Here is a 27,309-nt window from a genome sequence, read left to right as displayed (position 1 = left end):
ACCGCCTCCTTCTTGGGCTCACGGTCGAGGTCCAGGCGCAGCAGGGAGTGGTTCACCTTGAGGGCCAACGACAGCGCCATGAGCCCGCCTGTCTTGATCTCGTTCTCCCGAAGGTCCAGTCTCAGGAGGCGGGGGCTCTCGGCGATGAACTCCGCCACTGCCACCGCGCCTGGGAGGGGGACCGCAGGGGCTGGCCACGGGCCCACACTCGGCTGGCCGCCCCCCGCCCCGGGCCCACCATCCCCCGTGCCCTACCCTCGCATGTGAGCTTGGTGGAGGCCAGGCCGAGGCGCAGCACGCTGCGGTTGCTGATGAGGCCGTTCTTGAGGTTCCGCACGCCCTCGTTCCCGATGGGGTTGTGGCCCAAGTTCAGTGTCTCCAGGCTGTGTGTGTGCGGCTGGAGGGGTTGGCGCACAAGAGCCAGGAAAGGCCCAGGAGGCCAGTCAGGAAAGAGGCAGGCTCTCCTTGGCAGTGCCCCCAATCTGAGCACCAGCGCCTTCCTGCTTTGGGCCGAATCCCTCAGGTACGCAATCTCCCAAGTGCCAGCTGCCCCGTCCACTCCCCAGCCCTCCAAGCATCCAGCCACCCCACAGCCCCAGGCCCACCCTCTGACCTTGCCAGCTTCCTGAGGGCTCTGGGCACAGGCCTGGCTGTGGGTAATTCTTAACCTGGGTCTGAGTCCTTGTACCCTGTGGGCTTGCTTTGAATACTACGTGATGAAGAGATTCAAGACTTACTGAAGACTTTCAGGAATGCTAACTTTCTATGCAAAACGCTTTCCCCTGGCACAAGGCACTCTCTTGTACTAGGCTGTGGTGCTGGGTGTGGAGAGGCAATGAAGGAAGGGCTGCCCTCCTCAGAGAAAGAGGGAGCAGGAGCCGGAGCAGAGACTAAGCAGGGCTGGCGGGAGAGGCCAGGTTCCCCAACTGGCAGGATGAGCCAGGACCGCGGAAGAGGAGGAAGAAGGGGGACGGGGGAGGTGCTGGAGGAGCCACGCTGCCCCCTCCCTCTCCAGCCAACTCACCAGCGTCATGCCCAGGAAAGCCATGCCCGTGTGCGTGAGCTGGTTGTTCCACAGCACCAGGGTCGCCAGCCCCTTCCTCTGCTCCTTAAGGCCCTCGCAGATGTAGGCCAGACCTGGGGAGGCCCGTGGGCAAGTCTTGTCCATGGTTGGGGAGTCTCCCCTGGGGACGCTGGCCCAGGAGCCACCTTCGAGTGCTCAGAAAGCCCCGCCCCGGCCTGCCCAGCCCCACAGGCTCTGGCCCCACTACCTGGGACCTGGCACACACAGCTTTCCAATCCCAGGGATCATTCGTCCTCTGGGTGAGTAGATGAAGGCCTCCCCCACCTGCCTCAGATCTTCACTCAAATCTCGCCCGCTCACAGGACAGTCCTGGCCAGCCTACCCGCAGCAGACAGCTCTGTCCACCATCATGGCTTTGTTTCTCTTCACGGCATGTCTCACCATCTAACAGACATTATTAATGTATCTTGGCTGTGTCTCTCCTGAGACAGAGACCTCTGCCTCACTCACAGGTGTGAACCAGGAGCCAACAGGCCCTGAACGTGGTAGGTGCTCACTGACCATGGCGTCCAGGGCCAGATGCCCTGGAGGAAGGCACTGGACTTGCTGCCCGATCCTGCACCTCCCTCCCCTGGAACCCTGTCCTCACCGAGGCCAAGGGACTCTGCTCGACAGTGAGCCAGGAGGAAATCAAATTCCTCCCGCTGACAAGGCCCTGGGACTAGTCCCTCTTCACTGCTCACTCAGCTTCGGGCTCACTGGGGCTCTTCCCCCCAGATATCTAATGTCTAAGCTCTTTCCCAGGCTTTCTTGGTGGTTTAAGCAGTAAAACAATCTGCCTGCAATGCAGGAGATGGGGGTTTGATCCCTGGGTCAGGAAGATCCTCTGGAGAAGGGCATGGCAACCCATTCTAGTATTCTTGCCTGAAGAATCCCATGGACAGAGGAGCCTGGCTAGCTATACTCTATGGGGTCATAGAGTATGACAAGACTGAAGTGACTGAGCATGCACACATAAGCTCCTTCCCACCTCAGGGTCTCTGCATTTGGTATTCTCTGCCTGGATTCTTCCCTACGCTGCTTAAATGGCTGGCTCCAGCCCAGCCTCCTCATCACCACCCAGAGGTCCCTGCCTGCACACCTTGAACAGCTTCTGGTTGATCCTTTATCCCATTATCAACTATCTGGTCAATACTGCACCTCACCCTGAAGGAACAGTTGAACTGTTCCCTCCTCCTTCATCCCGAGTCGGGGCCAGACCCCGGGGCTCCCACAGCCTGGCCCCATCTGCACCATCACCATGAAGGGAGGGCTGGGGCTGTCCTGGCCACCCCTGTGTCAGCAGCACGACGAGCAACTGGCTGGCCACACGGTGGGTTCTGGGGGATTGGAGCAGGGGTCGGGTAGGGACCACATACCCACCTGAGTCCAGCACGTGGTTGTTGCGGAGGTCCAGGATCTGCAGGGAGCAGTTGAACTTGAGCAGGTTGCCGAGCTGGGCTGAGTCCTGCAGGCCGTTGAGCTTGTTGTCGGCGAGGTACAGCTCCCGCAGAGTCATGTTCATCTTCAGGGCCGTGGCTGGGGGAGAGGGGGAGGGGGTTGTGACTGGCCAGGCCTGGGGGACCCGGCCAACAGCCCGAGCCCAGCAGCACGCCACCCTGGGGCCTCACCAAGCAGCATGAGGGGCCGCCCCGACAGGCTGGAGCTCTCCAGATGCAGCACTGCTAGGCTGCTGCGGATACGCAGGGCGCGCGCCACGAAGGGCGCCGAGTGGTCCAGCAGGGGTGTGTTGCGGGCGTCCAGGTACTGCAGGCAGCTTGTCTGCGAGGCAGGTGCGTGAGGGGCGGGGTCAGGCTGGCCCCGCCCTCCCCGCCCTGGGGACGCCCCCCACCCCCACCCCACACATCCCAGCAGCCTCATGGGCAGCAGAGCCACATGGTTGTATAGCGGGGGACACTGGCTGGTGAAAGGAGGGCTGTGGAACCAGGCCCTATGAAGAGAGGCTGCGGGCCGGAGGTGCCCACCTTGCGCATCATGTGGGCGGCGGCCTGCCAGCCCCGGGTGCCAATGTGCTTGTTGAAGGAGATGTTGAGGTGTGTAGCCGACTCGTAGTACTCGATCATGTCGAAAAGGGCTGAGGCACCCTGGGCAGAGACAGCGGGGCTCGGCCTCAGGTCGCGGCCGCCCGGGGAAGCCAGGAGGCAGGGGCTGAAGCACTAGACTCCCGAAGGCCATACGCCTCTGCTCAGGCCTGCTTCCCCATGTCTCCCCCTTGCTTAGGAAGCCCCCATCCTTGGGGTGAGTCTGTGAGACCGTTTCTCTGGGCCCCATCCAGAGTCCAACCCCACCCCCACCCCCCACCCCCAGGCGCTCTGGCCGTCTCCCTGATCTTGCTCCTCAAGAAGCCCCGCCCAGCCTCTGTCCAAGGGGGTTCCTCTTTCCTGCTATGCTCTCCCCCCAGACATCTAAGGGGCAGGGAGCTCAGAGCGTGGAAATGGGCGGTGACGGGCTGCTCACATCTTCGTCCAGGTTCGTCTGTTCCAGATCCACGACCTTGAACTGCAGCCTCTTGAAGACCTCTTCCAGGGCCTCACAGGTCTTGTAGTCAAGCTTCTCACCTGGGACGAGACGGAGCGCCGTGTGCGCATGCGCATCTATGGGCGCATCTCTACGCATGTGCACTCAGGTGTGGGGCGGGGCGCTGGGTGGAAACACGGGCTTCTGGCCAACCCAGGGAGGAAAGACCCCCGCGCCTCTGCACGGCGCGAGGCACCTGTCTCACCTCCGGGGACGCCCACACCTCTCTCTGGCCCAGCTCTGCCTGCCCTCAGGCACCTCCAGGGAGGCCCCAGCTTTGGCCACCACCCAAGGGTCCCCGGCCCCTTCCAGACACACACCTTTCAGATCCAGACAGTCGATGCGGTGCCCGAGGTCCGTGAACTCCTGGGAAAGCAGAGCGGATGGTGGTCAAGGCAGGAAGCCCTTGACCAAGCTGTGAGGCTGTCTGTCCCTAACAGTGGGGCAGCCAGGGCTCTGAAACAAGCAGTCCTGAAACATTCTGGAATGACCCGTCCAGAGGGAAGGCACTGAGGCAGTGCTTTACCAACACGACCAGGGTGGACGGGCGACAGGGAAGGCAGCTGCGAGTGACGACTAGGGGCACGCAGGCCAGAGGCACAGCAAGGCCATGTGTGTGTGTGTGTGTGTCAGTCACTCAGTCGTGTCCAACTCTTTGTGACCCCATAGACTGCAGCCTGCCAGGCTCCTCTGTCCATGGGGATTCTCCAGGAAGGAATACTGCAGTGGGTTGCCATTCCCTTCTCCAGGGGATCTTCCAGACCCAGGGATCGAACCTGAGTCTCCCACACTGCAGGTAGATTCCTTATGGGCTGAACCACCAGAGAAGCCCCACAGCAAGGCCTTGCTACTGCTAAGTTGCTTCAGTCGTGTCCGACTCTGTGCAACCCCAGAGACGGCAGCCCACCAGGCTCCCCCGTCCCTGGGATTCTCCAGGCAAGAACACTGGAGTGGGCTGCCATTTCCTTCTCCAATGCATGAAAGTGAAAAGTGGAAGTGAAGTCGCCCAGTCGTGTCCGACTCCTAGCGACCCCATGGACTGGCCTTAGTCATACAAAAAACAGAACCTGCCCACCTGTCTACACACCTCTGGACAGTGACTCCTCCATTTATAAAAAGCAGAAAGCCTAGAGGGCAAAAACCCCAAGCTGCCACCAGGGGGCACTCCTGGGAATGGGACTTGGGCAAGAATTGAGAAACCGCTTGCTTTTCGTATCTGCAGTATTTGAACTTTTTAAAAGAAAAAATATACATTATTTTTGTCATTCAGACTTCTAACTTTCATATACATGGCTTTTCCCCTCAGGAAGAGAACTTATTTGGGGAGCGGATGATTCTTGACGAGTAAGTTCCTACTTTATATATTCTGAACTGTTTAAATATTCATGAAAAGCCTGACTGGTTTTACCACTTTTTTAAAAGCGGATTTTCAAAGATATATTTACACTAGCCCTTGGCTGGCCGGCTAGGCTGGGGAGGGGGAGTGTTTTGTGTGCCCTCTCTTGCTTGGGGCAGACACCACGGGCCCAGAGGGTGCTGGAGGGCAGCTTCACCCCAGGGACCACCCCCACCCCCAGTCACCTGGCATACCTGGAGCTGCCTGAGGAGTTTGGGGATCTGTCTGCAGTTCAGCTTCTGGCAAGCCTGCTTGTAGGCACCAATAATCTCGTCCACGGTCACATTCTGGGCTGCAGGCAAAGACCCAGGCAGGTGACTCTCCACACCCTAGGCCTCACTCACCCATTCCTACCACTGGCCTCTGCCACCCCCTCCCCTCTCAACCTCCTTCCAACAACCCACTGAGTTCAGTCCTGCTGTTGAGGCCCCTTGCTGTGACTGCTACTCTGGGGACATGTCTCCCGGCGCCCCCAAACCAAGTTACCCCATCCTCCCACACCTCCCCAGAGCTCCCCAAACACCTTCACATAAACATACAACTAATACCACGCCATTTTTCTACCCGTCAGCTACTTCCTCCACTAGACTGGGAGCCCCTGCAGGACAGGACTGGGGCTCTCTTGGTCACCCCCAGGGTCCCCAACACCACCCAGCACAGGGCCAGACCCAGAGCAGATGTCTGATTTGTGGTTTCCTTTGAATGAGAGAATGAGGCCACACTTGGACCTTATGAGGATGTTGAGCTCAGAGAGGTGAAGCACTTTGCCCAGGGTCACACAGCTGGTGAGTGGTGGAGCCAGAACTCAGCCCTTAACGGCGATGCCACACGGCCTCTCAGATTCCTCACTCCTGAAACTCCCTCAGCACCAAACGGGGCTTCCTGTGCCCCAGGGACACAGCAGCAGTCGGAGTCCCTGATACGGCCCTGGCGCCCCAAAGAGGCGGACAGTGGCTCCCCAAATGAACGAGGGGTGCAGCCCAAACCCAACCTGCACAGGCTTGTCCTTGGGGATCTCGGGGCCTGCCACCACGCGGAAGGTAGGGCTAGCCTTTCCATCTGCAGAGATTTGCCTTTTCTGGACACTTCATACAAATGGTGGTAAACAGTATGTGGCCTCTGGCGGCCCGCTTCTTTCTGAAACGGAACAGTTTTGAGTTTCGGCCCCTTTGTAGTACGGCGTAGTAACTGTCCAAGTATGCATTTTGTTTAGCCATTCGCCAGGTGAAAAGACCAGTTTTTGGCTGTCAGAGCCTGGATTTTGCCCAGGGGCAGCAAGGAGTGCAGGAAGGAAGGGCTCTGAGCCAGGGAGGCACAGGGTCAGGCCCGGGTGCAGGGAGCCAGCAGCATGGAGCGGACACGGGGGCTGCAGGGTGGGTAGGGGATGGGCCTGCGGGAGCCCCTGCGGAGCTTCTGGGCAGGCATTTCCGGGGACGCTCCCTCCGGCCATCACTCTGGCCAGGAGCCCAACATCCTGACCCTATCAAACAGCACCATGACTTCTTGGGGAGGAAACCAAGGTCCAGGGAAGGAAAGCTGCCTCCCCGGGACCAGGCAGCTGGTCCAGGCAGAGCGGAAGACCTACTCCAGACTCTCTGTTTTGTTAGGTAGGGATGGCTGGAGGAAAGAAGCCCACAGAGGCCCTGGGCTCCCCAGAGCTCAGGCTCCATCCTAGACCCCTCGCTTCTTTCTTGGGTGGAAGTGGGCAGCATGGAGCTTGAGAGAAGCTAGCTGTAGGTAACCAGAAGCCTCCCCCGTGTCAGCTGCCCCCGCTGCCATGCCATCACGTGCCTGGTGTCTCCCAGCTCTGGGGGAGAGGGGACTGGCACTGGCCTGTCCTCAGGGAATCCGCCAAGCAGGGGGCCACTGACCCCCCACGGGGTCCATGAACTTGAGAAAAATTGCCTCTTTAGTTTCACTAGCTGAATTGTGACGTAGTTTAGCATTTCCTTCTTAGTAATGTAAGAGGCAAAAAAGAGAAAAGAAACACTCTTTAGCAGACCCTAACACTCTGTCATCAATAGAAACGGCAGATGTTTTCACATCATATAACAGTTACTGCAGATCCTGAATGCTCATCACTGCTTTGGGAGTCGTCAGAGCTGCTGCTATATCCTGTTATCTCATGTGTCAATGAGGATAAGTATAAACACTATGTAATGATTTTAAAGGTATTTAATAAACTGTACTTTAACTGGTACCCTTTATAAGTCCCATTTTTTGCCTTTAAGAATCGATGCTCCATGGGGCTTCCCAAGTGGCACTAGTGGTAAAGAACCTGCCTACCAGTGCAGGAGACATCTAGAGTCTGGAGTTCGATCCTTTGGTCAGGAAGATCCCCTGGAGGAGGGCATGGCAACCCACTCCAGGATTAAAAAAAAAAAAAAAATCGTCACTCCAAGAAAGTGTACACAGGCTTTACCAGATGGCCAAAAGGCAAAAACTGCTCCCTGGGATCCACTCCCTTCAATAATGGCCCCCAGGCCAAGGTGGGGTTGGTTTGGTCACCTCAGATGGGGATGAAGTAGGGACGGGGTACACATGGGGTTGTTAACTAGCAGTTCTCAGTACCCTAGACAGTCTACAGGAAATATAAGCCCTTTTAGGTGTCCAGCTCCAACACCACTTCCTCCAGGAAGCCTTCCCAGACTGCCTAGGACTTCTGGCTCCTGATGTCCCCTGAAAGCCTACCCACTGGGTTGGTCTTTGCTCTGAGAGGCCTCCTGGTGAGTCTGAGGGCCAGGGTCTCTGACCTTGCCACCTCCACACCAGCCACAGGTACCATCCAGCCGCTCCTCCAGTGAGGCGCCCGCGGGGTTTCAACGCTGGTACAGCCTCACACAAGGTCACTGCCAGGGCTGGGGGAGGCAGCACCTGCCCACTTGTGTGCAGCAGGGGAATCCGAGAGCAGGGGCAGGAGAGACAGACAGGCTCAGAGACCTGGGGCCCAAGGCCCAGAGCAGCTGCAGACAAGAATGACATCTGCGGGCTTCCCTGGTGGCTCAGTGGTGAACAATCTACCTGCCAACGCAGGAGACGCGGGTTCGATCCCTGATCTGGGAAGATTCCACATGCCGTGGAGAAACTAAGTCTGTGCGCCACAACTACTGAGCTTGTGCCCTAGAGCCCGGGCGCCCCGACTACTGAAGCCCATGCACCTACAGTCTCTGCTCCGTCACACGGGAAGACACGGATGGCAACGAGAAGCCCACACACCACAACCAGAGCACGCCCCGCTCGCCGCAATCGGAGAAAAGCCTGTGTGCAGCAGCGAAGACCCAGCTCAGCCCCAAACGGGCAAATACAATAAAATTACTTTTCAAAAAGAATGGTAATTGCATATTGTCATTTTCCTCTGATGCTGAGACACACATTCCAGGTGGGGGCAGCAGTGGGCTGAAACACTGAGAGGAACGGAAGCGGGGTTAGGCCTGAAGGCCCCCCAGCCCCGCCTGGCTTTTCTCAGCAGCACCGCCAGCCATGTCCCCAGGCATGGTTGGTCACCAGTGGGCACGTGTGAGTGTCAGGCGGATTGGGAAGGACCCTGAGGTCATCAGTATGTATGCGTGTTTCATGCATTTATAAGAAAAAGGAACTATTAAATCAAAACCAGCATTTTGCATAGATTATCAGTGGAAATAAATGAGAAGAAACACATTCAAATTTTTTTAATGAACCAGTGAAAAAAAAAACAAACACAGTAAGGAAATGGCAGTACAGGTGGTTCGGAGAAATTACATGCGGGCGCCAGCTCAGGACCAGCCCCCACACACTTGCTCATCTGTGATGCTGTGACGAAATCATCAAGGCCCCACCTTGGGTCATCCGCCCTCGGCTTTTCCAGCCTTAACTGAACCACAAGGCTGCTGTGAGTCAAAGGGCCCGGGCCTCCAGCTGCAGCCAGGCACCCAGCCGAGCAAGCGGCCCGGGCGAGCTGGGGTGAAGAGGACAGCTCACACGGTGAGGTCACTGGCCACCACGGCTGGGCCGGGCTGGGAGGCCCGAGTCGGAGCCCTGCCCCCAGGTTCCGAGGGCATGGCTGCAAACTGGTGAGGGCCCAGCTCCAGCCTGAAGTCGGGGGGCCTGGGGCCTGGCTGCCCCCCGCCCCCGTGAGCTCAGGAAGACCCTGCCTGGACGCGGCTCACTGGAGACGCGGGGTCTCGCAGCGTGGCTGAGCACGGGCTCCAGAGCCAGAGCGCCTGGGGCCAAGTCCTGGCTCCCAACTTAAACCCTGTGACTCTCAGCAAAACGACGTAACGTCTGCACCTCAACCACCCGACCCTGAAAACGGGGCCGAGCGGGACTCCTCCCGGGGTGAGTGTGGTGACTGAGTCAGCACAGTGCACCCCTCAGACCAGGGCCGAGCTCACGCTCCGGAGTGCTCCTTGAAGCCGGCTGGCCGTCACTGCCGTATTTTATCCCCACACTGGAAGGCGGGGACCCAGAAGAGAACAAAGCACCTGTTGAGTGATGGAATGGTTGGTGAGGCGTATGCGAGGGGGACATGCCTGTGAGTGTGTGTTTCCAGCTCCCAAAGCCACGGCTGCCAAGGTCTGATTTGGGCAGGGGCTGGTGTAAGCAGCCGTCACAGAGGCGGGGGCGGTGCGGTGAGGGGCGCACCCCCGGGCGCCGGGGGTGGGATGCGAAGAGGTCACTGCTTCCGCTAAGAGGACCCATGTTCTGATCCTTGTCCTGTGACGCTGTGATGAACACAATGACCTCTTTTCCTCTCTGAAAGGGACATGTGGGGGGTCTCAGGAGAAAGGGACATGAAAGCACCCGCCACGGAGGTGCCCAGCGCAGCGCCTGGCTCAGCGGGAGACACAGCTGGAGAAAGGTGATGATGGTGGCCACGGCCACCACTTCCAGGCATCGGGCACTTACTCCATCTAAGCCACCATGCTGAGCACTTTCTATGCCGTTTCATTCTGCCAGCTGTGTGACCTTATGAGACTGGCAGTTACACTTCTACTTTGTAATCAGGGGAAGCAAGCTCAGAGAGGGCAAGCCATCTGTCCAAGGTCACGGAGCCAGGAGTGGCCGGGCTGGAATGCACACTCCAACCTGTCCTGCTCTGTAACTGAAACACAGCTCCATTCTCACATGACCTGACGGGCCCAGGGGGAGACAGGGGCCAGGGCGAAGGTGTGAGCTGTGGGGAGCAAGGCCCGTGTGCAGCTGGCGCCAGTCTCCCAGGAAGAGGCTGTGGGGCAAACGAGACTGCTCCCCCACCCCTGCCGCACAAAGGGGCACAGAAACCCGATGCCAGGCGTCAGGTGACGTCCGAGAGGGCTCTCTCCTCTGCACACAGGTGCAAAGGCACCCACGAGAGGCAAGGACGGGGTGGGCACCAGGGGGCGGCGGTGGCTCAGGCCACACCCCTGCTAGCCTGGGGCTGTGGTCACCCCAGTGGGCGTCAAAACCAGGAAGCAGCAGTGAGGGTGGGGGGGGCGGGTAGGACAGGGGGCTGAGGGCCAGTTCTCACTCCTAAGGCTTCAAAAGGAGGTTGCAGACACAGATGAGAGATACAGAGAGCAGTGGGCAGTGGCCCTGGGGAGCGGAGAGGTGGGACAGGGTGGGAACAGGCTGGGCAGGATCCAGGGCACCAGGAGAGGCTGGGGCGGGGGGAGGGGGATGGGGACCCAGTGGGCCCCAGCGAGCACTCTGCTTTCTGCACGAGACAGGAGCCACCAGGCTGGTTCAGAGCAGTGTCAGGAACTATCCGAGGTCTGGGGAGGACTGCGTCTGCAGAGACCAGGGCCGGGGAGCGGGGAGCCCCTGAGTCCCCCAACAGGGAGGCTGTCAGGACTGGCACCCAGAGCTGAAGAGGGAGGCTGAAGCTACTGGGCAGCCCGGAGCCAGGGCCTGGCCAGCGCATCTGCGGAGCCCACCCTCAGAGGGTTCTGTCACGCCCTTCCTACCCCAGACAGAAGGGCACCATCACCATCACCCTGCCGACAGAGAGGAAACCAGAGCCTCACAGCAGTAAGGTCACTGCAGTGACCAGTCCTGTAGGACACCCAGGCTCTTGTGGTCCATGCCTCGACATCTGGGGAACACCATCTTCGCCCACCCAGGCCACTTGGGCTCACACCTTCAGGGGGCACCAGGCCAGCAGCCCCGGGGCAGGCGGTGCGCCAGGTGCACAGCCCACCCCCACGGTGAGGCTGCCTTGTCCGCGTCCCCCGCCCCGCTGCCCCAGGCAGTCAGCACCCGGGCCCCACTGCCCTCATGATGCCATCCCCGGGCCCCAGGTGGGACGTCTGCATTACCTCCACGTCCTGCTGTCCTCCCCAGAGATACCCTGTCCGCAGACCCCTTTCAATGACTGGCCGGGGACAGGGGGATGACCCCTGCAGGGCTGTCAGGAAACAAGAGCTCGTGTCCCCAGGGGTGGACGAGGTGGCCTCCCACTTCTGGAGCAGCCACTCCGGAATCCACCAAGGGGAGAGAGCCTCCCGAGGATAAAGCCGACTTGGGAGAGGTGAACCCAGAGGAAGAGAGAGACATAGAATCCAGCGAGGCCAGAAGTCAAGCTAGTCAAGGCTACTCAGATCCAGAAGACAATAAAATCCCCCTTCAGCCTTCAGCCCCTTGGAGTGAGGCTTCTAACCCAGAATTCCCACTTAGACATCATCTTCGTATTCGTCAGCCCACACCTCCCAGGCCTGGGCCTTGCCAAGCTGTGTGCTGGCACTGGGAGGACAGGGAGGGCTCGGACGGGGCGGGGGTCCCTGCCCTCCAGGGGTTCTTATTATCTGGGGGGAGGAGTATGCAGTCCATCCAGGGAGGCCCTCTGGGGGCGCTGTGCATGCTCTGGACTGAGCTGGGACAAGATGGAGGGAAGCTGGTCTCAGAGACCCCCTTGAAGACTTGCTCATGGACCCCCGCACCCCCGCCAGCAGCGTGCTCCAGCCACACTCAAAACTCCTTTCCTTTTCCAGAAAGGCCCAGGGCTTTACCTCACCTCGTTCTCTCCCTCCTCTTAGGCAGGACACACTCATTTCAACCCTCAGCTCAGGGGACCCCTTCTCTGGGCAGCCCTCCACGACCCCCCGCTGGTCAGGCTCCCTCCCCTGGGCTGCACACACGTCCCCTGCACTGTCCCTAACAGGGCCAGGCGCACAGAAGGCACCGTGACAGGGTGAGGGGGAGAGGCAGGCGACGGAGCACACGCCGGGCCACCGTCCCAGGCCTGGAAGGCAGACAGCGCCTTCTGACATCGTGGGGCAGGGGGTTGGCTCCATGCGTAGAAGAACACAGAAGAGCCTGGAGGGAGGCAGGCAGGATGCCAGGGCCCAGACGGCCAGAAACGCCCCGTGACCCGCCATGGGTAGGCATCGTCACCCTGCCTTCCAGGTGAGGCCGCAATGGGAAGTGACCTGCCCAGGGGCGCTTCTCCAGCAGGAGGCAGAGGCGGCGGCTGGCCCGGTCTGCGTCGTCCACACCCTGCGTCTCCGGCCGCCACACTGGCTCCTCGGCTGGGGAGGGGGCCTCGTCGAGTTCTCCCTGCCACCCCTCGACAACGGCCTCCGCCAGTCCAGTCCCCAAAGATGCAAACCGAGGTTCGGAATCCTTCCATACTCATTCTCAGAATAAAGAGAAATTCGAATTAAATGCAAGTACACTGACGTTTTTCAGACAGGCCAACCCCCATGAGGTGGACAGCACCCGCTGATGACATGGGAGGCGGGCACGCCCTGAGGAGCCAGTGTCCGCAGCAACAGGCACAACCCCTCTCGACAGAAACGTGGCTACATCAACCGACCAGGAGGCCAAAAGGCAAGCGCGTGTGCCCTTTGCCCCAGGGCCTCCACTCCTGGAGATCCTTGAAAGGTACGAACTTGCATACCTAACAGGTTACTACCCACGGCGCAGAGCAGAAGAGTGTGCCGGTGAACACCGCCTTTCACGGACAGTGCTCGTTGTTAGAAAGCAAGCTAACCCAGAGACGGAGCAAGGGACACCGCCCAGGAATCAGAGCGTGAAGGCCTTCCTGGCAGCCTCCGGAGCCTCGCCCTGTGGCAGGGAGCCTCCTTTGGCAGGGAGCACTCCTCTCCGAGCGTCACGTGCTGTGTACAGGGCTACAGGGACCGCAGTCTCGTCCTGCACTGGGGGAGATGACCACCGACAGAAGGTGGCTGGCTGAGGCTGAACGCCCCCGCCAATTCAGAAGCAACTTAGAAGAACGTATGGGGGGATGGTGGGTATCTAGGATTCACTGCAAAATAATGGGGGCGAGGCAGCCTGAGGGTCAAGACTGGCCACATACGGGTCGTTACTGAAGCCGGAAAGCGGGTTCATCATACTCCTACAGTTGCTATGTCGGGAGACGTCCATAACGAAAAGTTAAATGGGGGGCGGAAAGCAGCTGCTCAGACCTGGTGGTCCACACAGGCCCCAGGGGCAGTATTTGGGATCGGAGGGAAGAAGCTTGAGGGAAGCCAAGGCCAGCCTTTCACGACAACCTTAATTACACAGTCAGGTCTGGCCCAGCAGGTGATCAGCCAATATGGGCTGGAGGAAGGAAGGGAGGAATACAAAGCCGGGCCTCAGACCCAGACGGAGGGCTGTCACGGGGAAGCTGAGGAACACGGTGGTGAAGTGGGGAGACCGAGGGCTCCAGCACAGGCCTGCTGATGGCAGCGTCCCTGAGTTCTGCACGGAACCCGCTGATGGTGACAACCTTCACGTGCCTTAGCTGAAGCCTCACAGCACCCCTGGGAAGGGGAGGTGATCAGGCCCCCAACCTAAGACAAAGAAAATCAGGTGCCAAGAGGAGGCGACACCCGAGAGAGCACACAGGACGCACACTCAGGGCCTCCTCTCTCACAGCCGGGCCACTATGGCCTCCAGAGTCCGCCGAAGTCAGCTCCATGGCTCTGCGTCCGCCAGGAGGAAGCGTCCTCGGGTGCCCGTGCCCACGGCGGTTACGACCCTCAGGCCTTGCCCCCCGCCAGGCCGGGGTCTCCCCCAGGACCCAGCCACAGGGTACTCTGGGGGCCAGGAGGTCCAGGGCCAGGATGGGGGAGTGACAGGGCCCAGACAGAGCGGAGGGGAGCAGCAGCCTTTGCTAGGGCAACTTCCACCAGCAGGGGTTTCTAGCAGCGCAGATGGCTCCAAAAAAAGCCTGTGACTCCTCAGGAAAAATGAAGGGACACGGTCATGAGTTATTCTTCCCGATGACGAAGCACTGGGCTTCCTCCACCCCTGCCAGCCTTTCCGTAGCTCAGAGGGACCGAGGCAGGGAGGTCACGCCCAGGCTGGAAGCGCTAACTTTCCCAGCAGAGGGTGCCCATGTCGCCACTGCTGATGCCAAGCTTCATCCTTCCTGGAGCCGCACCAGCACCAGGGGCCGCCGCCTGTCACTCCAACCAGCCTGGTCTCCTGGGCCTTCGCTTGGATGGGCCCTTCCTGTCCCTGGCAGAGCTGAGGCGGGGCTGGGGAGATCCCTAGGGGGTGTGTTTGGGTGTGCACCTTCAGAAACATGGTGAGCATGTGCGGGGAAACTCCAGCAGGTCCCCCAGGAAAGGAAAACCCTCCACCTCGCAGTCTCTGTCCTTTGCACACAGGCAGGCACATAACGAGGCATGGTGACCACGGTGAGGAACCGGCCAGACTCTGGCACTTTTAGTCTCCACGGCTTGTCCCTGCGCTGGGACTGAGGCTGCGACTCCTCAGCCCAGGACAAGGCCCCTGACTCGATCCTGCAGTGGTCTTTCCCCCATCCCCGCACACATACCTCCCCGGCCGACCTTGCTTGTTTCTGCCTCTAGGTTGGCAACTGCTGTTGCTGTGGCTCAGAGCACTCCCCTCCCCACACCCCCTTCCTGACCTGTCATCCAGGTCTCAGCTCAAATGTCGCCACTTCTGAGAAGCCTCCTCTGGCCCCTTTCTAAATCAGCGCCCCCACACCCGTATTCTCCACCATGTCCCTCTGCGCCTCACGGGACGCACCCCAATCGGTATCTGTTTCCTTGTTCACTCTCTGTCCTACACCAAAGGCTCCCTGAGTCTAGAGACATCACTGCGGCAAATGAATGACTCGCTCTGTGAATAGCACGAAGTCTGTCTTCCTTTCTCCCCAGAAAGCCATGTGATGGGGGTAGGAAGCCACACCGTGCCCTGGACAGGAGGCCCCTCGGGAGAGGCTGGGCCAGTCCTATCTTCTCAGACCCCGGGCCCCTCCCCAGGCCTGTGAAGGGGCCACGATGCCCACAGTTTCCTGGGTGATAAGTGTGGTCTTCCCTGTCCCTCCAAGGAGGGAGGCATCATGACTGGGGGAGGGGAGGCAGGATCAGGGAGGCCAGCTGCAGGGGGTGGGCTGCACTTATGCAACCAGCCAGGAGTCCCAGGCCAGGAAGAGGGAGGGCCCGGCTACTCCACCCGTGGACCCGCATAACCTTCCAAACCGCTCGGCCCATCTGAAGATCCTGCTACAGAAACACGTGCAGTCTGAAGGTGCCGGAAGCTTTCTAAGTCACAGACAACTCAGCTCGGCCCACCGCGGAGCCTCCCCCTCAGCAGGAGCTTGATGAAGCTCCAGGGCGCTCTAGGGGGAGGGGGGAGGTCACGGGGCACGGTCACACGGGGCACACTAAGGACCCACGTGCCAGCCATGTGATAGGCCACTTCTAATTCTAAGGCACTGCTACTCACCGCAGCAAACACACTCGGACAGCACCTTGACTGCTTTTGGCAACCAGCTGAGGGTGCATTTACTCCCCAGGTGAAAAATGAACCTGAAGCGGGGAAGTTAAGGAGCCCGCGTGAGGTCACAGAGCCCGTGGGAGGAGCTGGGGCTCAGGCCTAAGCAGTCCCACTCCTCAGTCCTGGCTCCTTGTTTCCTGTCATCACTTGCTTGGCTGTGGCGGGTCTTAGTCGCAGCACACAGGATCTTCCTTGTGTCACGCAGGCCCACTTGCTCTGTGGCACGCGGGATCTTAGTTCCCCTGACCAGGGATTGAACCCACGTCCCCTGCACTGCAAGGGGGATTCTGAACCCCTGGACCATCAGGAAGTCCCCACAACCGTTGCCCTTAACCACACCCGACGCTTTCTGTCCACAGCCACAGTCTGGGCTACAGTACATGCCACCTCGAGCTTTCCAGAAGAGGAAAGCGAGGCCCAGGGAGGCAGGGTACTTTCCAAGGACGTGGCCAGGAGAGAGAGGTGCGTGCGGCAGGCTCAGGGTGGGGGTGGGACAGTCCGAGCTGTCTAAGGTTCCTACCTAAGCCTCGTGCTGACCCACCAGCCGCGCCCCCTCTTCTCTGCGCCAGCCCTGGGCTCCCATCGTCCTCCCGCCCCCAAAGTGGGTCTGTGGTGGCGAGGCTGACTTGTCTCTCGCCTCCCTGGCGGTGCTGTGTGCCCAGCACACGTGGGTGGGCACAGAGCTCAACACCCGCTGATGCTGAACCACCAAGACGACATGTCCAGCCCTGTGGTGGGTGGAGCCGCAGCACGACCCAACACAAGTGCCCACGACGGGCCCTCTGACTGCGCGCTGTCTCCTGGGAGGGGGGGTGTGTGTGCGCGTGTGACACTGCGCGCTGTCTCCTGGGGGTGTGTGCATGTGTGACACTGCGAACTGTCTCCTGGGGGTGTGTGCGCGTGTGACACTGCGAGCTGTCTCCTGGGGAGGGGGTGTGTGTGTGCGTGTGTGACACTGCGAGCTGTCTCCTGGGGGTGTGTGCGTGTGTGACACTGCGAGCTGTCTCCTGGGGGTGTGTGTGTGTGAGACACTGCGAGCTGTCTCCTGGGAGGGGGTGTGTGTGTGTGCATGTGTACCACTGAAAGCTGTCTCCTGGGGGGGTGGGGGGGTGTGTGTGTGACACCGAGAGCTATCTCCTGGGGGGTGGGGTGTGTGTGTGTGTGTGTGTGTGTGACACTGCGAGCTGTCTCCTGGGGGTGTGTGTGTGTGTGACACTGAGCGCTGTCTCCTGGGGTGTGTCTGTGTGTGTGTGTGTGTGACATTGAGAGCTGTCTCCTGGGGGGTGTGTGTGTGACACTAAGAGCTGTCTCCTGGGGGTGTGTGCGTGTGTGACACTGCGAGCTGTCTCCTGGGGAGGTGGGGTATGTGTGCGTGTGTGACACTGCGAGCTGTCTCCTGGGGAGGTGGGGTATGTGTGCGTGTGTGACACTGCGAGCTGTCTCCTGGGGGTGTGTACGTGTGTGACACTGCGAGCTGTCTCCTGGGAGGGGGGGTGTGTGTGTGCATGTGTGACACTGAAAGCTGTCTCCTGGGGGGGTGGGGTGTGTGTGTGTGTGTGTGTGACACTGCGAGCTGTCTCCTGGGAGGGGGGGGTGTGTGTGTGCATGTGTGCCACTGAAAGCTGTCTCCTGGGGGGGTGGGGTGTGTGTGTGTGACACCGAGAGCTATCTCCTGGGGGGGTGGGGTGTGTGTGTGTGACACTAAGAGCTGTCTCCTGGGGGTGTGGAGTGTGTGTGTGTGTGTGTGTGACACTGAGAGCTGTCTCCTGGGGGGGTGTGTGTGTGTGACACTGAGAGCTGTCTCCTGGGGGGTGTGTGTGTGACACTAAGAGCTGTCTCCTGGGGGTGTGTGTGTGTGAGACACTGAGAGCTGTCTCCTGGGGGGTGTGTGTGTGTGTGACACTGAGAGCTGTCTCCTGGGGTGTGTGTGTGTGAGACACTGAGAGCTGTCTCCTGGGGGTGTGTGTGTGTGTGCGTGTGACACTGCGAGCTGTCTCCTGGAATGTGTGTGTGTGTGTATGTGTGTGCACGTGCGCATGTGTGTACATGTGACTGGTGGCTCTCTGCCTCGTGATGTGAATCCACCTTCTTGACCCAGAACCACGCAGGCCGGTGCAGAGGGCATGGCCTCTGGAGGCAGACGGCGCGTCTGGCAGTGTCTTGTATTCGGCGTCTGAGGAGCCCAGGTCCCCTTCTCTGAGCTGTCCCCAAGCCCCACGAGGCTGACCCTGGCCCTCCCAGGCCCCACTTGACAGGAAGGATGTGGGATTTCTGCTCAGCCTGCATGACCACCAGGATAGCCAGTGACTGGAGAGAGGAACGAGTCGGCAGCGCTGTGGCCCGGAGAGCCGGGGCCCGCTCTTCCCATAGGCTCCGACCCCCAGCCCCGTGGGAGCGCACAGAGGCCTCTGTGTCCTTCCCGTGAGCGCCTTCATTTACCTCATGCGGCCCCAGTGGTTTCCCACCAGACCCCAGGCGCCGCAGGACAAGGCCCTGGTCTCTTTCTGGTCGAGTTTCCTCTCCTGGAAAACGGAGCCAATCACTCGCGCGCGCGCTCTCTCTCTCTCTTTCTCTCTCGCTCTCGCTCGCTCTCTCTCTCTCTCTCTCGCTCTCTCTCTCTCTCACACACACACACACACACACACACACACACACACACGCACGCGCACTCGCAGGCTTCTAGCAGCAGTAACTGAGATCACTTGGGGGACGTGTTTGGCGGGAGGCTGGTGCTGGTCGACCGGCCGGCCATCAGCGCGGCCCCGAGCTGACACCTGGAGTGAGCGGAGCCCTGGGCAAACAAAGGATCAGCACTGCCCGGAGGCTCCTCGGGCTCTGCCCTCAGGCCAGCTGCGTACACCTGTCCCCCGCCACCTGGCTCGGAAATACTGGTCGCACCACTCCTGCCTGCCAGGAGACAAATATTTACTCAGGGCTGGGCACCTGAGGGCACAGGAGTGAAGGGACGGAGGAGGACCCACAGGGTGGTGGGACGGGGAGCCCAGGTCGGCCACGCAACTCTGCGCCAGCCCCCTGCCTGCAGAGGGGAGACGCTGCTCCACTCCCAGTGGGCCGGGTGAGCCGGACTCCCCCCTCTGCATCTCACCGTCCCCCCACGTCTGTGAAATGGGGCAACAACGATCCACCTACCCCGAGGGACAGGGTGTGGACAGGGCCGGCTGGCACACGGACCGTGTCAGCGCTGCACCCGGCACCGGGTGGGCGCTCTGCCAACACCAGCCACCACCACCCTCGCAGTTACTGATCGACGACCCTGCGCAGCCCCCACCAGTCTTCCGGGATGCCTGGCGCCTGCCTCGTCCACATCTGTGAGGCTCGCCACAGCCTCCCAGTTCTGCCCTCTTCAAAGGAATGCGCGTGCCAACTCTTAACTCCCACTCCTCAGCGAGGCACCCCTGCCCAGCCCACCCACTGGCCGAGGAGGCAAGAGCCGGGCGGCAGCTCCTCTCAGCTGCCCAGGGCAGAGGCCACAGTCCCTCCTTCTGCCAGGGGCCCGAGTTTAACTCCGAGTACTGGATACTGGACTCCGTTTCTCCCTTTAATACCACCTGCCTCAAGGGTCAGTGTCTCAGCAGCAATTCAATGGATCCTTCACTCAACACCTGCTCTGTGCTCCACCCCTGGATGGTGATGCTGGGGACACAGCATTCAAAACACCTCTGATCCCTGCCTCCACAGGGGAGACAGCGCAGTTCCCAGACAGTGATGACCCCGAGGGGGCAGGACTAAGGCAGGAGGGCCCAGGAGTGCACCTAACCTGATCCAGGGATCAGGGAGGGCTTCCTGGAGGAGGGGCTACCTAACAACACTGGTCACGTGAGCACAGGGGCTGTGAGTCTCATTCACCATCTCATCCCGGAATTTAACATAACTGCGCCTGGTCCATGGCAGGTGCTCCATCTACTGAAGAAAAGAAAGCAGGGGTGGCGGTGAGGAGACCCAGGGCGGGTCTGAGTAGGAGTTTGCCAGGTAAGGGAGGGAAGAGCCACTTGAGAGGGCTGGGTGTGATCATGTACCACTGCACAGCTCCAACTGCAACCAGCAATTCTACTCCGAGGTCTGTACCCTGGAGAACTTCTTGCTCACACCCCAGGTGATGTGTACACAAGGTTGACAGCTGCGCCAGTGTGTCAGACCAAAAGCCAGAAACAGCTCAAGTGTCCATCGAGGACAATCTAAGGCAGAGCCATGTGATGGAAGGCTCGGGAGCATCTCCATGGATGGAAGTGAGAAATGGAACGCTGAGGGGAAAGGAGAGCCCCAGGTCTCCATTCATGACACACCGTCATTCTCATAACACTCAGAAACAAGCAAAACCAAACTGTATTTTTTCATCATACATGCACACATGATAAAACTTTTTTTTTTTTTTTTTAATAAAAGAGGCATGACAATCACATCCTGCAGGGTAGCAGTCATGGGTCTCTGGGCTCCATCCACCCTCCCACCCAGACAGAGCTGAGTTAATGGTAATGTTCTCAGCCCTAAATTGGGAGGTAGGCTCACGGGTCTTTATTATACTACACTTTAACTTATGTGTATGGTACATGCATAGTTTAAATGCCGTGAAGAGAACTTAGTAACAATAATTTTAAAAGCAGAGAGAAGGAGGGAATCCCCTGGTGGTCCAGGGGTTAGAACGCCACGCTCCCACTGCAGGGGGCACAAGTTCAATCCCTGGGCTGGTCTGGTAGGGGAACTAAGATCCCATAAGCTATTCTCTACAGCCAAAAAAGCAGAGGGAGGGAGAAGTGTGTTGCAGCAAAGGGAACAGCATGTGCAAAGGCTCAGAGGACAGAGGACTGAGGAGCCTCTGGGGAACCGAAAGTCACGGTCAGGGTCAAGTGAGGTAAATAGGCAAAGGACCCAACACAGGGCTGCGGGCACTGCGGGGCCTGAGAACGGTCTGCAAATCACTCAGCGGCTCCCTGCTTCCCATTGCTCCCACTGACTGAAATCCTGCGTAGGCAACGGGCCCAGCTCAGGGAAGGGGACCTCTGAGAAAGCTAAGGGCCACCGGGGGACAACCAGGCCGGCTATTTCAGGCTGCCTGCCTCAGGCTTCTGGTTGGGGCACCAGATGGCCAGCTGGACTCAGAGGCAATAGGGACTTTAGTTTGGAATTTTAAAATCCAATAACTGTGAGCTGTTTACTGGTACAATGAAGGCTCCAGGGATGGACACTGAGTGCCTGGAACTTCTCGCTGCCCGACCTGACTTTCATCCCCTATGAAAGGTGAGCACCGCCAGGCCACGTGGCCTCACGAGGTGTGTCTGGGTGCTAAAGGACATGTTCATTCATTCTTTATCAAACAACCTGGGCTGGGCAGACAACAGAGCACAAAACAGATCCGGATCCCTGCCCTCGGGGTGTGACTGTTAGGAAGGCAGACAAACAATCGCACAAATATAAGTGACAAATTATAAGCCAAGAAAGCCCTCAGAGGAAAACACAGGTGATGATCACTTAGACTGGAGGGAGTAACCGGGAAAGGCCTGTAGAGGGAGGAACATTTAGGCTGAGACCTAAAAGACGAGTTACGAGGCAGAAATTCATTCATTCCCTCAAATGTTTCTCGAGTGCCTCTCGAGTTTTGGGGCCAGGTGCAGTTTGAAGTGAACGCAGTGAACGCAGCCTTGGACCATCCCCTCCCAAGTCCCTTCCGACGGAAAAGGCAGACACAAGACAAGGAGTGGGTGTCAGCAGACAAATGGTAACCCCATGGAAGCTGGGGAGAGCCTCTCAGGCAGAGGGAGAGCCAGCACAGAGGCCCAGCATGTAGACGTTGGAGGAGCGGAGGGTCTAGATTCCTGGGGGTGAGGCAGACTGGATGTGCCAAGGGATGGGGCTTCAGTCACGTTCCGCACAGGGCCGTGACCTCAGCAAGTGACGGATGGCGCCAGGTCACCAACTAGGGGCCCCACCAGCTTCGCCGGGTGGCTCGGCCTGGTGCTCAGTGAACAGCAGCTGCAGGTGCGTTTCCAGGAGAACCTCTTGGGCACCTGCTATCCCCTCTGCCCGGGCCTGGCCGCCACTAACACGACCCCCCTCCTCCCGCAGTGCCACCAGGGCCCGGGCCAGGGCCACCACCCCCCACCCACCCTGCCCTCTCTGCTGCAGAAAGCCAGCAAAAGAGCAAAGGCGACAGGGACTCTTTTTAAGGAGGCTCCCCTACCTCCAGCTTTCCAGCAAGGCCAATGATAAATGAGGAACAATATATCTGCACACGATGTAATGCCCAAGAGTGGATATCTGAAATAGAGACACAGGGCTTACAAAACGTCCCAAAACAAAAACGGGCCCAGCACACAAAGAAGCAACTAACGCGGTAACAAGAAACAAGTTAACTAGTAGTTCAAGAAGGCTCATTAAAACAAAACACCATCTGGGCACCAAGACACCCAAATGCAAGTATTATTCATTCATTCCTTAAAAAAAAAAAAAAATCAAGAGATACAACCAAGTGCTGTCCCTCGAGGCTTCCAGACCTTTGTGAGCACGGATGTATATGAGACTTCAAAGGTTCCTACCCTCTGACCTGGTAAAACCACCTTCTAAGAATTTCTTCTGAGAAAGCTCCCTGTGACAACAGAAAAATTTATGGACAAGGCTGAACGTCGCTGCATTATTCATGCAGCTGATAACTGGAAAGGGCCTAAATGCTCAGCAACGCGGAATGGCTGGAACAAATTACAACAGCCTGACGGTGGATTTTAACCATGCTTTGTTAAAAAAATAAAAAAGGAAAAGTGAAGTGAAAACGCAGGACATTCAAGTGTACACCCAGGCTCTGCCCAGTTTTATTTTTACGCGTTTGTGGCACTGTAACTTAGCCATTGAAGAGAAGGGAAGGAAGTGCTCTGGCATTTCACGCTGACGATATTCCAGGTGGTATGTGTCGCTTCTGATAGAGAGTCTTGCATCCAGAATATATATAGAACTCTTACAGCCCAACCAGAAGACAAATGATCCCATTTTAAAACAGGCCAAGGATCTGAATAGACATGTCTCCCAAGAAGACATACAAGTGCTGAGAGGCATGTGAAAAGATGCTCAACACCATCAGCCGCCAGGGAAACGCAGATCAGATCCAAACCACAGTGCGATGCCCAGCGCCCGCAGGGGTGGCTGGGATCTAAGGGCCGGACAAGGAAGGGAGGATGTGGCGTGAGGGAGCGGAAGCCTCGCCCGGTGGAGGGGAGAGCTAAGTGGGGCAGCTGCCCGGGAAAATGGTCTGGCAGTTGCTCAGAGGGTTAGAGTCGCCAGACGAGCGAGCAATCTCGCAGAAATCTCATAGAAAAATGAAAGCCTGGGTCCGCACACAAACCTGAGCGTGAACATCCACAGCAGCACTACTCATCACGGCCAAAACGCGGAAGTGACTCAAATGCACATCAATGGATGAGGAGACAAACCATCCACACGATGGAACGCTACTCGGCGAAAACAAGGAATGAAGCGCGGGCACAGTCACGACGTGGGTGAACCCTGTGCTCGGCGAGAGGAGGCAGACACAGGAGGCCACGGGTGGCACGATTCCACTTCCAGGGGACGTCCAGAAGCTACCAAGACAGAAAGCGGATCAGCGGCGGCCCAAGGGGGCGCGGGAGGGGTGCTGGGATTCCCTGCCAAGGGGTTCAGGGTTTCTTGGGGCGGGAAGAGGAGGTCAGGCAATGAAAGGTTCTAAAAATGGACTGTGATGACAAACGCACCATTCTGGGAAAAACTGAACTGTACGCTTCACATGCGTGAAATGCACGTGAATTACATCTCAGCGGAGCTTTGTAAAAAAATTCCAGATGGTAAGCTTAAGAAGTGATTTTCATTTTCTTCTTTCGACTTTCCAAATCTTTTTTTTTTTTTTTTTACAGTGAACGTATCTTATTTGTAAAGTCAAAAAAGAATCAAAGTAAGGGGTCTCTCCCTTAGTAACAACCATCCTGAGCTTCCCAGCTCCCCTCACCGACCCCCACTAAGGGGATGAGGAGAAAGCCGAGCCTCGGGCAGGACTTGCTCAGCTGCCCCGTGGGCTGCAGGTGGCATCTCCAGTGCCCCAGAGCCAAAACCCTCTCTTTTCATAATAACATCAGGCAGGGAACCCAGGGGCACAACAAGGCAGGTCTCTCAGCTGCCCTCCTCGAGGACGTGTCACTCTGCCCCTCAAAGCAAGAGAGGTGGCTGAGCAGCAGCAGGAGCCATCCTGGGTGCCAGGCCACCCCATCCGGCCTGCTGCCTCACGTGTAAAACCAGGACGATAAGCCTCCACCCTGGATAATCCAGGGGCGGAGCCTGCACCAGCCGGGATCCTCACGGCTGGGTGGTCAGTGAGCACAGGCATTTGGACCCAACAGCTGGCGGCCGCCCAGCAAGTCAGATGGCCCTGCCCTCCCCCGCCCCCCGAACTCACTGGCCTGGGGTGTCTGCTCAGGACCAGCCAGGGTCAGACTGCTGTCAGACATGCGGGCTCTGAGCAGGGCTCCACGGGGAGCTCTATCTCTGGGCTCTGCCCACACCAACCCCCCAACTCCATGTTAATGGAACGACACTCACCAAGCACAGGTTCTGTGCTGCTGGACACAGCAGTGACCAGGACAGCCTAGCCCCGCCCTCCTGGGGCTCGCAGTGCAGCGGGGAGACAGCAGTACAGCAGGGGAGCCCAGAGAAGCTCCACGCCGCAGACCCAGAGGGCCGAGCCCAGGCCTGGGGGGCAGAGGACCCCCAATCCCCATCCCAGGGAACACAGCTCTTTCTAGTCACTGTGATTAAAGTCAGGACGCCAATACCCCAAGGAGAGAAGGGGGTCACAGGACAAGGAGTGAGGTGGAGGCCTGAGCTGGGAGGGGTGGGGGGCTGGACCCCTGACAGTTTCCACCCCCTCCCGGGACACGCCTCGTCGCTGGCAGGCAGGGAATCAGGCCACCTGCCACAAAGGCAGAGAGGCAGACCAGTCACCACAACCTGAGCTCTCCTGCCCCGCCCACCGGCCCAAAAGGTCCTGGCACTCCGTTCCCTAACTGGTGGGGGTGACCCGTGGACAGAGACAGGGAAACACACGCGGTGGGAAGGGACCTCAACACCCCCTTGCTGCATTGAAAGGCAGTGCCGTGGCCGAGGACCCACAGCAAGCCCACAGCCACGACAGGCCTGCCACTTGAGCCGCTCGGCCAACCCGCACTCCCGCGGCTCTGGCGGGGGACACGCGCGGCAGACTCGGGGCCCTCCTCCTGTCCTGTCCTGGGCTGCGAGAGGGCGGGGCCTACCTCGTCCCTGAGGCCTAGCACCACCTGCCCTTCCTTCTCTCAGTGCCACATGCTGGGAGCACCAGAGGATATGGGAGCACCCAGCCAAAGCCACCCCCGCCCTCATGATGCTCACGGTCAAGGGCGCAAGAGTACCTTCCGGCCCACAGATAACCAGATCGCTGACCTTCTGGGGGAACCAAGTGAGAGAGCCAGGAAAGAAGGGTTTGCTGGTACCTGAGGACAAGCTAGAGCCGTGAGAGCAAGGCAGGCATTCCAGGACAGGATGAGGGGAGCGCCCAGCAGGCTGGAACTGAGAAGAAGCCACCGCACTTGAGCCCAGAGAGCACGCAGGCAAGGGGGGGCCCAGCCATGGTCAGTGAAGGCAGCAGGGGCCGGCCTCGCAAGCTGTTTTAGGGCTCCCGCGTTGGGTGTGAAAGGCAGTGGGGGGAAGGGGCCGTAAGCCTGATGTGAAGAAACAGGGCTCGCTTCCTTGGGAATGGAGAGAGGACATGAGCAGGGAGGGCAGTCAGGACTCCGTCACCTGGTGCACAGTGGGGAGAGGCGGTGGCAAGGGATGAACGGACGGACGGACGGACGGATGGCAGCGTGGACAAACGATCCAAGTGACCCCATGAGCATTTTTCTTGGCCCCTGCTCCCTTTCGGACCCCCAGCTATTCTGAGGCCCAGTCCTGGGTTAGGGGCCCGAGGCTCCCGACCTGGGGCGCTCGTCAGCAGGCCTACTGAGCTCCGAGTCCCTGTGGGGCCTGGGGGTGCTCACGCGGAGCCAGAGGGAACAGATGTGGTCTCTCGCGGTGTTTCTGGGTCCAGTGGGGGGAGATGGACCCAAACAAGTAACAGCAGCATGAGGAGGCGCCACAGGAACCCAGGAGAGCAGAGCAGCGCTATCTGGAGACGTAGTGTCTCCAGTGCGGGGAGGTAGGGCAGAGGGAACCGAGGTCTGTGGATTAGACTGGGGGGCCTGGGGGGTGGGGGGCAGACGGGGATGGACACCGGCTTGGGAAGGGCTCCCCACAGGCTCAGGGGCGCAGCCTCTGTCCTGTGGTGAGGAAGGAGCCCTGCCTGGGAGGCTTCTGGGGAACAGAGCAGAGGGTGAGCCCTGTTCCCTCTGGTTCGAACACGGCTCCTCCCTTTACTGTCTGTGTGGCCTTGGCACCCGTGAGCCTCAGCTTTCCCCTTCTGGCTGCTGTGAAGATTAAATGAGTAAATGCACACGAAGAGCTTAGATCACCCCACCACGGTCGTCACCATCATGGCCATCCCAAAGCCTGACCCTCCGCAGGGTCACTTTCTTCCCTGGCAGGGACCGGGGGCTTCCATCTCCCAGCAGGCCCGCCCTGCCTCCCCCCACCCGCCCCTGGGCTCTGAGGAACCCAGGGGGTTCAGCTGTGAAGGTGCTGGCTTCGCACAAAGGGGAGGGCCGCAAGGAACAAGAGCAGCTCCCCCACCACACGGCTGATGGCAGCTGGCAGGAGGCTACAGCTATGGGGAGACGGAGGGGTGGGCGTGGAAGTGGCTCACGAGTCTGACCCCAGCGGGTTCCCACCCACCCAACCGGGTGGGATCCGACAGGGCCTCCGCAGCATCAGACTACAGGGCTCCCACCCCAGGCTTCTGCAGGAAAGGGAGAGGGCGTCAGGCAAGTCACATGAGCCGAGCGGCTGTCAGCAGACACTTTCAAACCACCACCCCCACCTTGAGGCAAAGGCTCTAGAGCTGCTGCAGAGAATAAGAAAGAGGGTGAGAATAACTTTATATAGAGTGCCCACTGGGCACCTGCACCCACCACGACCCGCCAAGGGGAGGGCTGCCGAGCAGCTCTGGGGACACTCAGGGAAGCTAGACCAAGCCGGGCTCTGCCCTCGTGGAACTGCCTTCCCAAGTGGGGAGAGAACATAAGCAAAGCACGATGGACAGCGGTCCTTCCTGGGGGCACCCGGCCTTGGAACCGCCTTCTGGGAAAGAGGACCCCTTCTGCCTGTCCCACCCTAATTGAAGCACCAGACCCCCACCTCCTGTTGCAGCTCTAGCCCAGCCAGAAAGCACTCCCAAGAGGGAGCTGCCCTAACACGAGCACGGCCCGGCTCAGGGTGGGAGTGATGGGGGCGGCCCGGGAGCAGTGAGGTCAAAGACCCGGCATTCTCAACAGGTCTGTGGGGGCTACGGGGTGCTCCTGGCTCAGAAGGCTGGGCCTGGGTCCCCACCAAGAGTCAGGAGGCTTCAAAACAGACTCCTCTTCTGCCAAAGCGGCTCCACAGACGAGCACACTGTGACACAGAGAGGTTTTGGGACGTGCCTGCGTTCACGTGGTGGAACTCA

At 59.3% G+C, this 27,309-nt stretch overlaps 1 protein-coding gene across 2 annotated transcripts in view; it reads right to left on the bottom strand.

Annotated features, from left to right (window-relative positions):
• PPP1R37 (protein phosphatase 1 regulatory subunit 37) overlaps positions 1-27,309 on the bottom strand; it is a 37,386-nt gene that overhangs the window by 2,091 nt on the left and 7,986 nt on the right. The window contains exons 2-10 of one of the 2 annotated variants that reach the window (XR_015146174.1): positions 5,192-5,289; positions 3,922-3,967; positions 3,542-3,642; positions 3,049-3,168; positions 2,695-2,845; positions 2,447-2,602; positions 1,025-1,137; positions 256-397; positions 3-56 (exon numbers count right to left, since the gene is read on the bottom strand). Coding sequence is in view for 1 of the 2 variants with exons in the window: in XM_086353085.1 (XP_086209211.1) it covers positions 3-169; positions 256-397; positions 1,025-1,137; positions 2,447-2,602; positions 2,695-2,845; positions 3,049-3,168; positions 3,542-3,642; positions 3,922-3,967; positions 5,192-5,289 (1,094 nt within the window). In the remaining variant the exon portion in view is untranslated. Of the gene's footprint in view, positions 1-2; positions 170-255; positions 398-1,024; positions 1,138-2,446; positions 2,603-2,694; positions 2,846-3,048; positions 3,169-3,541; positions 3,643-3,921; positions 3,968-5,191; positions 5,290-27,309 lie in introns of both variants that reach the window. The other variant, XM_086353085.1, reaches the window with a different exon arrangement.

This window comes from Bos grunniens, chromosome 18, assembly GCF_055505025.1.
Source record: "Bos grunniens cultivar Pamir isolate PY7600 chromosome 18, Bosgru_T2T1.0, whole genome shotgun sequence".
Taxonomy (NCBI): domain Eukaryota; kingdom Metazoa; phylum Chordata; class Mammalia; order Artiodactyla; family Bovidae; genus Bos; species Bos grunniens.
Note: the sequence above shows the minus strand (reverse complement) of the source record. Positions and strands in the feature narration are given on the sequence as shown.